The sequence below is a fragment of the Mus musculus genome, chromosome 3 (assembly GCF_000001635.26).
Source record: "Mus musculus strain C57BL/6J chromosome 3, GRCm38.p6 C57BL/6J".
NCBI lineage: Eukaryota > Metazoa > Chordata > Mammalia > Rodentia > Muridae > Mus > Mus musculus.
The window spans coordinates 138,226,582-138,239,663 of record NC_000069.6 but is presented as its reverse complement, the minus strand read 5'-3'; the positions used below and the strand labels follow the sequence as shown (position 1 = coordinate 138,239,663).

Genomic DNA, 13,082 nt, shown 5'->3' with positions numbered 1-13,082 from the left:
GAGTGAAGGAGTGAGCTCGCCAAGCACAACCAGCAGGGATGAAAGGCTAACTCAGTGAACAACAGAAAGACAGACGGACTTCTGAACAGACACACCGACCAGCAGAAACCACTGGGGAAAGCAACAGTCAGCCAGTGCGACTGACTTAGAGTCCCAAACAGCTATCTTCTTCTGGGTGAGACTTCAAACTAGTTCTTCCTGCCACAGGAAGTTCACATATTTTAAAAGAGTTTATTTTAATGTGTGAATATGTATGTAGATCTGCCGTGTGCCCTGGGCCTCTAGCTAGAGGCCAGGAGAGAGGGACAAAATCCTATGGAGCTGGAGTTTGAGCCACCTGGCATAGGTGCTAGAAATTGAACTCAGACAGACTCTCTGGAAGAGAAGTGTATTCTCTTAATTGTTGAGCCATCTCTTCAGCCCCCACCCACCACCACCACAGGTATTTTAACAAACTGCGGCTGAGTCTTTTGCGTTGGGAGGGTGTCTGGGCTGTCTGGGAGTGTTTGGCTCCCCGCTGTGTTCTGGGCCAGGGTTTTGACTCCCACATTACACTCTTTGGTCTTACGGACATGAATATCTTCACTTCAAACAATTTTTCAGTTTTCTGTTCCCTTTCTCACAAGGGTCAGGGGCCAGCCCGCTGGAGAAAGGATCTCAGAGGACACTCTATAGGATAATCATGCCTGGATCTTAATGGGGGGTTTCCACCCTGCCTCTAGAGCCAGCTCCTCAGGGAGGTTAAACTGCATGCGACAGTTGACTAACATAACTCACTGTCCTCTGTGACGGAGGGACAGAGAGGCCAGAGAAGAGTAAGAAAGAGATTCTGCTCTGATAGCAGGGAGGAGAGGTAGAGGGACTCTGAGCCCTGGCCTCTAGGCACACCTGTGGTGGCATTCCTGAGACCCTTTCAGGAGACATCCTGTTCCTTCCACTTCCATATGAACAGTCATCAATGTCCCTCACTCAGGCATGGTGTACATTGATCAGGCCACCTCATACTTTGAGGGTCCGGGAGGGAAAAGATGTTGGGAAGACTTTGGTTCTGCCTCCTCCTTTGCTCTTTGAATGAATGAATGAATGAATGAAAATACCCTTTTTTGTTATTTTTAAGAGGAGAAAAAGAGGAGCACTGTGATTAGCTAGTCCAGATCTATTCCACAGGAGGCATTATGTGCATGAGGTCGCAGGAATCTGGGGGAGAGGTACAGGGAGGAGAGGAAGACGAGAAAGAGGGGACTGATTGGTTCATTCTCCTGGGATCCGTGAGATGTGGAAATGGACGACACAATCAACATGGCCCCCAGATTTTCTGTCTGGGTGAGCCCAGGCGCTCGGGCCACACATGTGAGAACTCAGGAAATAGGAAACTGTAGGGGAGAATGAAGGGCTAAGCTGAATCACCCTTGAGCATTTAGGGTGTGGTTTCTACCAGGTTTGGATTCGATCAGATAGGTTAGGTCACAGCATCACGCTATCCTCGGGGCAAAGTACTCTCAGTGACTTCACTTGTGCAAATCTTGAAAAGGAGTAGAAACTGGATTAAAGGTCAAAGAGAGCATGCTTCGTTCGAGGTTTCCTGAGTGGAGTGGAGATATTTCAAGACATGATTAGCTATTTTCCCTTTTACAGTCTCTCTCTGTTCCTGAAGATAATGTCTAGTGCACTGACACTGAGAAACAAAGTCTCACTGTCCCTCTAAAAGTCCTCAGTGTCCCTGCCTCTGTGCACATCCTCAGTATGCTAGCCATAGACTGACTGATCTTGTGATGTAGTAGTCATCTTGACAGCTATTAAACCAATCAGCTATTCCGCCTAAGTTAGCAACTTGAAGGAACTTGTAGAAAAGATGAGAGCCGTTGTTCTTCAAACAAGACGGGAGTTGGGTTTTTGTTGTTGTTTCTTGTTATTGTTGTTTATTGTGGTTGTTTTTGTTTTCCCACAAAGGGACAACAAAGAGAGGTGGCTCAGCATGCAAGCATGGGGATTGGAGTCTCAAAACTTCGAGAATCCACCTAAACCTGAGTGTGGTGGTGCATGGCTCTAATCCCTGTTTACAGGTAAGTTATCCTGTGTTGAACCCTGTCTCAAGGGGGAAGGTGAGGGCTGACACCAGAGGCCTCTGCACAAACTTACCATGGCAGGTGTGGACACACACACATTTTTTTAAAAAGGGACAATAGTCCAAATTAGAATCAGAACTCTGGCAGGCCAAACACCCTTTAGGTAACAGGAGTAAAATGGGGCTCAACATAGTGTCAGGACCAGCACCCTAGCATTGAGACCTCTTGTCATTTTGTCTGAGGGGTTTAGTCCTCCATCACACTAATGCTCTTGAGATTTCCTTTTGGACTTAGACAAATGTCTACTTCGTTTTTATTCCCCAGAACATATTTCTTGACTTCCGTTTTAGAAATAAGGGGAAGCTAGAAAGCTCTTACTGCCATCAGAGTGTCTGAGAGTTGGGGTTATGTTTGAGGGGTGGTGGGGTGGGCACAGTAAGCAGTCGCTGCGGGCTTCTGTTGGAGGTGGAGGTGGAACAAACTGGGCTTCCTGGAACATCCCCATCGTGTGAGGCTTTGGCTGGACCCATAATCTATAGTGTTCACACGACTTCTCAACTTGTTTGCTATATGGGAAAGTTTGTTTTATAACAGGTCTCACTGGTTGAATAACTGCATTTGATGAATGCCAGGGAGTTGTATAATTCTATGGTTCTTTGCCAACGTTTTCATGGCAGCTTAAGACAGCAATGTTAAAACACTACTCTTACGGTTTTTCAAATATATAACTGCAAAGTCAGGTGAGCATTATTAGTAGTACTGTCTTAAACCTCAAATGAAATCCTTATTCGGTCACTGCAAATGAGATGAAAATGTAAGATGGCTGGACAGCTGAAGGAGCAGTTGCCAAGAAAATGCCTTGTTCAGTTCCTTGACAAATCTGATAACGTGTTTTCTGAGCATGAAATGACCCGGTCAGGAACAAATAATCCGTTCAGTCTGTGGTTGAATGAACACAAATATTTGCACAGCATCCACTGAACACAGAATCTTCTACTAGGTCCCCTTTAAAGACAGAGCGAGAAGAACAATCTTTCTACAACTTGACACACACAGGGGATCAATCATTGGGAGATCCATCACTTCCTCATGGCTTAGAGCGTGTCTGGCAATGTGAGAAAGATGGAAGGACCGTTGAAACATAGGGCTGATCGTGTAACAGGAGTCTTGCTCTTCTTTGTGAAGGCAACCCAATTCTGAGAGATTAAGAAACAAACTGATGGAGAAATGCATTGAAAGAAGGCTGGCTCTACTTCCCCTAGCAAATCATGTATTGTCCATGGCTCCTCAGAGAGCCTTTCACCTATCTCTGATGGAATGTTCACACACTTAGTTTGTTTATCTTTTTATTTTAAAAAAGTGTTGTTTTTAATTTTTTCTATAGTTGTTCATATTCTCTCCCTTTCCCCATCTTCTCTCACATGCACACCCTCCCTACCCACTCAGCTTCGTGGTTTCTCTCTCTCTCTCAAAAAAAAAATACTAATGAAAAAAAGAAATAGAAACTACACACACACACACACACACACACACACACACACACAAACAGCACATAAAGAAACAGGGAGAGTCTTTTGTGGTGGCCAGTGGCTCCTGAGCATGAGACCTGCTCTGAAGATGCCACTACATACCCGGTTCCACTACATTAGAGAAAATGGGTGTTCCTTCCCCCAGAAGGTATCAACTTTGAAATAACATCATGGTTGGGGTTGGGGCTTTATGTCCATTTACTCTTAACTATGCTGGAGTTTTGTCTGGTTTGAACTTGTGTAGCTCTTGTCCATGCTATCATGGTCTCTGTGAGTTCATATGTACATCAGCTGCACTGTATGTGGAAGATGCTCTTTCCGTGGGGTCATCCACCACCTCTGACTCTTACAGTCTCTCCACTTCCTCTTCTGCACAGAGCCCTGATCCTTGACGGAAGGGCTTTGATAAAGACATCTTGTTTAGGGCCGAGTACTCCAAAGTCTCTCATTCTCTGTATGTTATCTAGTGTGTCTCTGTGCTGATTCTCATCTACTGAAGGAGAAAACTAGTCTGATGAGGGTTGAGCAACACACTGATCTATGGGCATGTCATTAGGAGTTGTTTTATTGCTGTGTTCATAAGAAGAATAATAGTTTCAGGTTTGCTATTAAGGCCTGTGACCTATCTAGTCTAGGTTCTTGGCTTGTTTAGTAGAGCTACATGTGGCTTCTATCTTATAAAAAGGGCTTTAAATCCAACAAAACATGGTTGGCTGCTCCCCTAACATTTGTGCCACCTTTGCACCAGTGTGTCATGGAGGCACCAGCGTAGGTTCCATGGAAATACTGATGAATACCTTTCTCCTCCTATAGCATGCATGATGTCTTCCAGCACTGTGGACATTACTCAGAAGGGGTAAAGATTCTAGCTGTGCACCAGTTTACTTCCTCCATGTTTGCTGATGTAAGGGAGTGCTGTTTTCAGCAGTAGGGTCTTAGCACCAGGCTATCGAGAGCAACCACTTGCCTTGGCAATTGCCTCTAATGTTTGGGCAAGTCTATAGGATCCCTTTGGCTAAGCACTCAACAAGATGTAACCCATTCCTGGTTCTGGAGGTTTTACTTGGTAATATAAGATACCCAGTTTGGGCACTGTCTCTCCCATTACATGGTGACTCAGTTTAAATCCCTTCCATGTATTTATTTATTATAGGAAGCTCCCACAGAAGTAGGCTTCCATATGACTTTTCCAAAGGCCTTGGTGTTAGCTTTCCCTACATAATTCCTCCCTTTGTTCTTCCTTCCCCAGTCCCTGGTTAGTTCTCTAATTATAGTTTCTCCTTTATCTCTTTATGATACTATATTGTATTTCCTCTTCTTTGGATTATTCCTCTTCTACCTCCCCCCACCCCCAGGTCCCTTACTAGCCGCCCAACCTCTGTAGTTGTTCTAAATGAAACACACATATCCAAAGCTTAAGTTAGCATCCTTAGTTACGAGAAAACACGCAATGCTTGTGGTCCTGCGTCTGGGTGACCTCCTCCCTCAGGACCAAAGTTTCTAGATGTACCCATTTACCTCCAAATTACATTTTTTCATTGTGTAAATATATTGTGTTTTTATTATCTATTGTTCAGTTGATAGACATCTATGGAGTGTCCAGTTTCTGGCTATTATGTATAAAGCAGCAGTGAATACGAATGAGCAAGCATCTCTGTGGTAAAACGCAGAGCCAGTGGGGAATATATACAGTATATATTGTTATATATATAGTATAGCTGAATGTTTGGTAGGTATATTTTCAGCTTTTTGAGGAACCTCTGCACTGATTTCTACAGGGGGTGTACCAGTTTGCACTCCCACCAGCAATGGATACATTTCCCCCTTTCTCTGCATCTAACCATAATCTGGTATCATTTGTTGTATTAGCCTTGGCCATTGTGAGTGGGGTAAGATGAAATCTCAAAGCGATTTTAATTTTAATTTCCCTGATGGCTAAAGGTGTTGAACATGTTTAAGTTTTTCTCAGCCATTTATGTTTCATCCTTTGAAGATGTCCAGCAAAATAACAGAATACAAAATGAACACAGCAGATCAATAGCCTTCCTATATACAAATGACAAATGTACTGAGAAAAAATACCTTTTCTTCAGAGAAACAATACCACCTTTCACAATCACCTCAAAACTATATTGGTATGACTCTAAGCAAATGAAAGAGACCTGTATTATCAAAGCTAGAAGACACTGGAAGATATGGAAATATCTCCCGTATCTGTGGGTCAATAGGATCAACAGTGTGAAAATAGCCATCTTACCAAAAGCAAAGATTCAGTGCAATCCTCATCAAAATTCCAGTGCAATTCCTCACAGAAATTGAAAAACAAAACAAACTTTTTTGTGGAAACACACACACAGAAGCAAACACACACACTGAAGCACACACATGCATACATACATACACACTGAAGCACACATTCACACATACACATGCATGCACACACACACTGTAGCACATACATGTATACACACTGAAGCACACATTCACACACACTGAAGCACATATTCACATACACACTGAAGCAAACACATGCATACACACACATGCACACAGTCACACACATTTACACACACACTGAAGCACACATTTACACACACACACACACACACACACACACACACACACAAAACACTAGGATGGTCAAATCAAACCTGAACATAAAAGAACTGCTGGAGGCATCGCCATTCCAGATTTCAAGTTGTATTACAAAAACATAGTAATTAAAACTAGTAAGGTATTGGCATAAAAAGATACATTGATCATTGTAATAAAATTGAAGTTCCAGACACAACTCCACACACATACAAATACCTGATTTTTTTTTTTTTTGACAAAGAACCTATAAATACTAACTGGAGAAGAGAAAGTATCTTCAACCAACAGTACTGGTCAAAGTGGATAGCTTCATGTAGGAGAATGAGCATAGATTCATATCTATCACCCTGCACAAAACGCAACACCAAATGGATCAAGAACACCAATGTGAGACCAGATAACTTGAATATGATAGAAGAGAAAGTAGGGACTAGGGTTTAACTCAGTGCACAGGAAAGGACTTTCTGCATGGGATTCCAATAGCACAGGCATTAAGAATAGCAAGAAATGGGACTCCATGAAGCTGAAACGCTTATGTACCATGAAAAAGACCACCATCTGAGCAAAAAGGCAGGCTGCATGATGGGTAAAATGTTTACCAGCTAAGCATCTGGCAGAGGGTTAGCAACTAGAATATACAAAGGACTGAAAAATCTGAACATCAAGAACAGATAACCCAATTTAAAACTGGAATATAGAACCACTGGCCATTTTTATCTCGTAGGACTCAATATTTCATTTGTGTAGTATTTTATTGAGAATTTCTTTTTAAAAAATATTATTTTTAAAAATTTGTGTGGAGAGCTATGTGCACATGAGTACTGATGTCCGTCCCGGAGGCTGAAAAGGTATGCTGGATCCCCTGGAGCTGGGGTTACAATCAGCTCTGAGCCACTCAGTGTTGGTGCTGGGAACTTGGGTCCTCTGCAAAGGCTTGTTCTCTTAATTGCTCAGCCAATCTCTCCAGTGCCTTGCTGAGATATTTTTCCTCCTATGTTATTAAGTATTTTAGTTTGCAGTTGTAGTTAGTGTGTATGTGCCCTGGTCTGATTTTGCTATCAGAGAAACACAGGTTTCCCAAAATGAGTTCAGGAAAATTCCCATCTGGGATTTTACTGGAAAATGTTTATTATGTATTTGGCTTGTAGTTGCCTAGACTTTTCAACCTATTCTATGTCCTTTTATGGGAATCCCAAATGCCCCCTATTCCTATTCAACTTCTTTCTCTTAAATCACTTTGTTTCCAGATACTTCAACACTCTACCACCACTAAATCTCAACAATTAATTAAAACTGTGCCTTTCAATATGCCTGTCACTACAAATCCTTTTGTATACTTTTTTATTTTATTAAGAACTTTCAGCCAGGTGTGGATGCTGGTAAGCCTGGTTTGAGGTTATACTGGGTTACATAGAGAGCTCTAAGCCAGTCTGAAACATACCATAATGAAATTTTAATGCATAGTAAATTTATGTACATCTCCACTGACAGATGCTGGTGCAATTACAGCAAATAAAAAAATAATCCCCATGTTAAATGTAGTTATTACTATGTACTTAAGGGCTTGTAATTCGACTTTATTAAACTTAGTATGGTAAATATCACAATGCGGTTATATTTAATTGCTATTCTAAAAATGTCTTGTCTTATATTGATAAACACTGACTAACATCTCCAGACATGGCTGTGCTTTTCCCATGTCACAAAGTTATATAATGATAATTCTCCAAGTTAATCATTGAAAAATGTGCCCTTCCCTTAAATTTCCCAATTTCTTTCTTAATCTAATCAAGTTATGTGTGCTATTTCACAATCTAATTCAAGTTAATTCATAACATGTTTTAAAAGTGTTTCTGTTAAAAAAAAACAGAATGAGAGCTCTGGTGGTTTTGATGGTCATTTCTTGAAAAATTCATTTTCTACATCTCTACATGCCACATCTGTTTTAAGCCATAACAACTGTAAAATTCTGAAAACAATCCCTCTTTCAACAAATAGAACCCTAAGTACATGCTTATAAAATATAGAATTATAGCCTTGGAAAACACAAATTAGAACATTTATTGTTACTGCTGAGTTCTCTGCGAAGCCTAGGCACTCGGTAAACTAAGCAGATAAAGGTTTGCCAGACTCTAGAAAGCTTCTCTGTCTTTCCCCAGCTCTGCTTCTGTGTGCTTCTGAGACAGACTTGTGATCTCAGAGAACACTGTCAGGAGCAAGGCTTCAGGTCACGGTAGCCCAGCTCAGAACACCCAGGTCTCTGGAACTCAAAATGTCAGGACAGTCCGAATGCTGAAATGGAAAAATGATAGCTTTTAGTCATGTGTTGAATGTGTGTGTGTGTGTGTGTGTGTGTGTGTGTGTGTGTGCATTATATATTCAATCAAGAAAAACTTTCCTTCCTATTATAGAAACTCTGTGGTTAAGCCTGTTATTGGAAAGACATCTGGGTTTGATGTCCATCCCTTCTGTGCATTCTGGTAGGGAACCAGAGCCGACACTGAATTGACTCTGGAAGCATCTGCTTAACTGTCGTCATTAACAGGAAAGATTCTGTCCAGCAAACACAGGCCTAAGGCCGTGGTGGGGAGAACAGGAAAGATAATCCAGAGGGTGTGGGGTTCTCAATGCACAAGAGATGGTAAAAGCGGGCAAGACCAACTTCCCCTGCATCCCCAGATCGTTTTTAGGGGCTGGAGGAGAGTGGGTGATCCATTCTTCATTACTGAATACTAGATAACTTAGATAAATTAAATAAATTTATTATTTAGTAGACTAGATAAATTAAAGTGGACTTTAGTTCAGTAATAAAACCCTTCCTAGATACTGGTGTGTGGGGACAGCCTGAATGTGTTTGCTACTGAAGAACTGACTAGGATTGGAAAACACAACAGGAGGCCCACTAAGTTACCATGTCGGCACATCCAGAGCAGCCACGATCAGACTGAGCCAAGACAAGGACCTTGGGCAGGGAGAGGAGAAGGGGGTGCGGGCTGCCTGCAGGACTCAGCATTGCTTTGCACACAGTGGACAGGAGTCAGGATGATGCAGAATGAATGCCATTCTGTGCTTAGGTGTAGAACTGCACTGTCCTGTGAACTGGATGTGAATGGAACACTCTGGGGTTCCTTCATGGAAATAGGAGGGCTCAGGTTTACAGATGTTATTTGGGAAGTTACTGCACTAGGGAAATAGTAGGGTATAATTTCAGAAAGTAATTTTGCACATTTGGAAAACAACAAGCAATTGTTTTGCAAGCCATATTAAAATATGGGTTCTGTTTATGTAAATAAATGAGCTTTGACATTTGTTTCTGGCGGAAACCCATCCGTGGTTTACCTGTTTAAAAATGAAAATTTAAACATACGTTTATAATGTTATGATTCTGTAGACTGCACCAGGCACAAAGAGAATGTTAAGAAGAAATGTTAGTTCCTATTACTAGCAGGCTCCAAACCCTCTGCACACTGTAAATGCTCAATATTTATAGAACCAATGAATGTCGTCCATTTTGATTTTGTAGGCGTGTCCCAGACATCCATAAGGGTAACTGAAATTGGACTTCTTCATACTCCACCTGGTTCTTGCTCAAGTGATCAGAAGGGAGAAGGGGTATGCCGGGAGCACTCACTGATTCCCTGGAGGAGCACTCACTGTTTCCCTGAGGAACACTCAATTTCCCTGGCCCTTTCGGGGCTCTAGATGAGAAGTCTGTCTTGTGTGGTACACAGTGCACTCTGGCACAGCTCCCATGAGACCATATATTATTTATTTGCCTTTTATAACTTCAGTTTTATCATCTGAATAGGGCAAAAATAACATCTGAGAAACAAAACTCAGAAAACAAGCACAGTTACCAAAGAACTTTGGGAACTGTACCAAAGGTCATCATGGCCATGTGTGAGGATTCTAGCAGCTTTATAAATTTAAAAAATGACCAATGAGATCCATCTGCTGTGGAACACTAAAGTCCATGGGATTTTAAAGAGCTCATATATAGATGACATTCTAAGAGTAGAAAGATGAGTTAGAGAAAGGACTAAAGGAGTTGAAGATGTTTGCAATCCCATAGGAAGAACAACAATATCAACCAACCAGACCCCCCAGAATTCCCAGAGACTAAGCCATCAACAAAGGTGTACACATGGCTCCAGCTGCATCTGTAGCAGAGGATGTCCTTGTCAGGCATCAATTGGAGGAGTGGTCCTTGGCCTCACAAAGGCCCGATAGATGCCCCAGTGTAGGGGAATCAAGGGCAGGGAGGTGGGAGTGAGTGGATGGGTGAAGGAATACCCTCACAGAAGCAGGGGGAGGGAGGATGGGATAGGGTGTTTCCAGGAGGGAGGGAAACCAGGAAAGGGGATAACATTTGAAATGTAAATAAAGGAAATATCCAATTTTAAAAAGAAGAAGAAGAAGAAGAAAGAAGTAAGTAACTGTGTTCACCTGGATAGTTTGAATAATCCAAAATAAAAAACCAAAGGAAATGGATACATTTATAAATATCAAAGTTTCAAAGTAGCCCATGGGAGAGAGTCAAAAGCCACCACACATACCTTTTCCCCGAATACAGCAATTCAAATCCTTCATTGATGTTATTAAAAGGCAAGGTGTGGGTTATCAACTGGTCCAGGTCAAACTTCTTTTCCAGGAACTCAGTCACCAGTTTAGGTACATCATCTCTGCTCTTCCACCCTGTGGGGGAGTTCAGGTTTGTTCTCTGTGCTCTGTTAAGTAACCCTCACCTTCCATGGCATTTGTGTCATTTGTGTCATTTCTCTTGTGCATTATGACCGTCCCTTTCCCACCCCTTGAGTAATTCCCAGCAAATAAATGAGCTGTGTCTCTCCCATCTTAAGAAATAAAGGCTAAAAAACCCTTCATTGGTTCCTGATCTCCTTTCAGTTTCACATCTCTGCACTGTACACAATTGTCCATGTTTGTACACAGACACAATCGTCCAGCATGCACTGTTTCTGGTTCCAGCACCTTTGATTTTTCTAGTGAGCTCACTCTACAGAAATTCATACCTTAGCTCACTGATGCTTCAGCTCTAATCAAGGTTACCCCACCTGCATTTTGACACAATGGTCAGTAGTGATTCCTGTATTTGTGTGCACTCTAGGGAGTGTTTGCGGTGGATTTCTCTGTCTCCTGCTCTGCTCTCTTGCTTCTGGTCATTTGTGATCAACATTATTTTCCTACTTCAGCTAGGAGAAGATTTTGTGACTCTTCCACATCTCTCAGACATAAGGAACAGATAGCTATCTTTTGTGTGATTGCTATGAGTGTTCCATTTGGGGTCATTACCACTCATCCTTGGAAGAAAGTGTTTTCAGTGGGAGGAGTCGAGAACAGAAGTCTCTCTTACTTGATAGGCAGGAAAGGCAAAGTTACTTCCCACTGTCCAGAGGCTCAGTTGCTCTTACCTCCAAAGACGCAGCCCTTCCACGTACGCCCAGTGAAGAGCAGCATTGGGTCATAGGTGAGCATCTTGGCTGACGGAGGAGCACCAACCACCACACTGGTCCCATAGTTCATATGGCAAGATGAGAGGGCATCAACCTGAGATTAAAATGAAGGTGATTGTTGCTTATGGAGATTGTGGACTCGGAAATGACCAAAGGATGGCCAAGGTTCCAGTAGTTAACGTGGCTTCCATCTACAAAATCAAACTCGGTCTTTAGGTCTCTACTTGATTTAAAAATTCTCAATGCAACTTTAGTCCTTAGTAATTAATCTCCTGTGGACATATGGCTCTTAAGGTATGAAGTAGCCTTAACTGTGCCAGTATAATTGTGATTCTTAGTACATTTAGTCGATTCTCACTGACTAACAAGACAGAGGAAATCCCTGTGATACTTTCATAACAGCATCAACATCTCAGACGAGCCTTAAGTTATTTGAGCTAAATGAAATTGAACTAATTAGTTAGAATGTTTGAAATTTTTGTCTGAAAATTAAATCAAATACTAAACTATGGGGCAAAGGAGTTTCTTCTCTTGGTGACATCTCCAAGAGTAAGGCAATGGTTTTGGTCACCTACTCTTTCAGTTAATCATTAGTAACACTGAATTAAAACAACAGTAGACTTCATAATGGATCCAGCTCTTTGCTTTGTAAAGTACAACCTAGACTGCCAAGGTTGCTACAGAATAAAGTGTAGGTGACACCACAAAAGGGACATGACAGTGACCATGAGCTGAAAGCTTATCTCAATTACCAAATGCTTCAGAGAAATTTCATCTATTATGCAATTGTTAGCAAATAGGTTTTGTTCTGTTTTCCAGTTCTAATTCCAGGTCAGGACTTTCTAATTCCAAGTACTGTGTAAAGTCCGGCGCTTGGGTGCTACAAGGGGGACACAATGCAGGATGTGAAGTTTGTGTTCTGTAGGGATTAAGAGGCAGGATAAACAAGCTCAGCTCACGTGAAGGAAGGATTTGGAGGAGGAGATCACATTTTGACCAATCTCCTTTTCCCCAGATCCCCTCATTAACGTTTTTTACTCTGCATCACAGACAGATTCAAGAATGGAATAAGTTTTGCTAAGACTGCCACATGTACAAGGAAAACTATGGACCCCAGGTTGCCTCCCTGCCCTCTAGTCACATGAGAATGGCGTGATATGATACTTACATGATCAGGTAAAACTGATCTAAGGATTGTGACTTTTTAGGTAAAACTGCTGTTATGCTTTTCATTGCGTTTTTATGCATTTATTTGTATATGGGCATGACAACGGCTGAGTGCTCGCTATGGTGCATATATGGCGATCAGAGGACAAACTGGTGGGAGTTGGCTCTTTCCTTCTGCATGTGAGTCTTGGGGAGCAAGCTCAGGTCATCAGGCTTGGAGACAAGCCCTCTACTCACTGAGCCTTCTCAGCAGC

The 13,082-nt window shown here is 42.0% G+C and overlaps 1 protein-coding gene and 1 long non-coding RNA gene across 3 annotated transcripts in view; one reads left to right on the top strand and one right to left on the bottom strand.

Annotated features, from left to right (window-relative positions):
- Window positions 1-13,082, top strand: part of 0610031O16Rik (RIKEN cDNA 0610031O16 gene) — a 28,947-nt gene continuing 15,865 nt past the window's right edge. The window contains exons 1-2 of the long non-coding RNA NR_045760.1: window positions 1-175; window positions 1,951-2,063. This is a non-coding gene — a long non-coding RNA (RIKEN cDNA 0610031O16 gene). The remainder of the gene's footprint in view (window positions 176-1,950; window positions 2,064-13,082) is intronic.
- The window catches only part of Adh7 (alcohol dehydrogenase 7 (class IV), mu or sigma polypeptide), a 33,979-nt gene continuing 28,518 nt past the window's right edge, over window positions 7,622-13,082 (bottom strand). For both annotated transcript variants that reach the window (XM_006500919.3, NM_009626.4), the window contains 3 exons: window positions 11,620-11,755; window positions 10,747-10,885; window positions 7,622-8,482 (listed from right to left, as the gene is read on the bottom strand). In XM_006500919.3, the coding sequence (XP_006500982.1) occupies window positions 8,458-8,482; window positions 10,747-10,885; window positions 11,620-11,755 (300 nt within the window). In that variant the 3' untranslated portion in view covers window positions 7,622-8,457. The remainder of the gene's footprint in view (window positions 8,483-10,746; window positions 10,886-11,619; window positions 11,756-13,082) is intronic.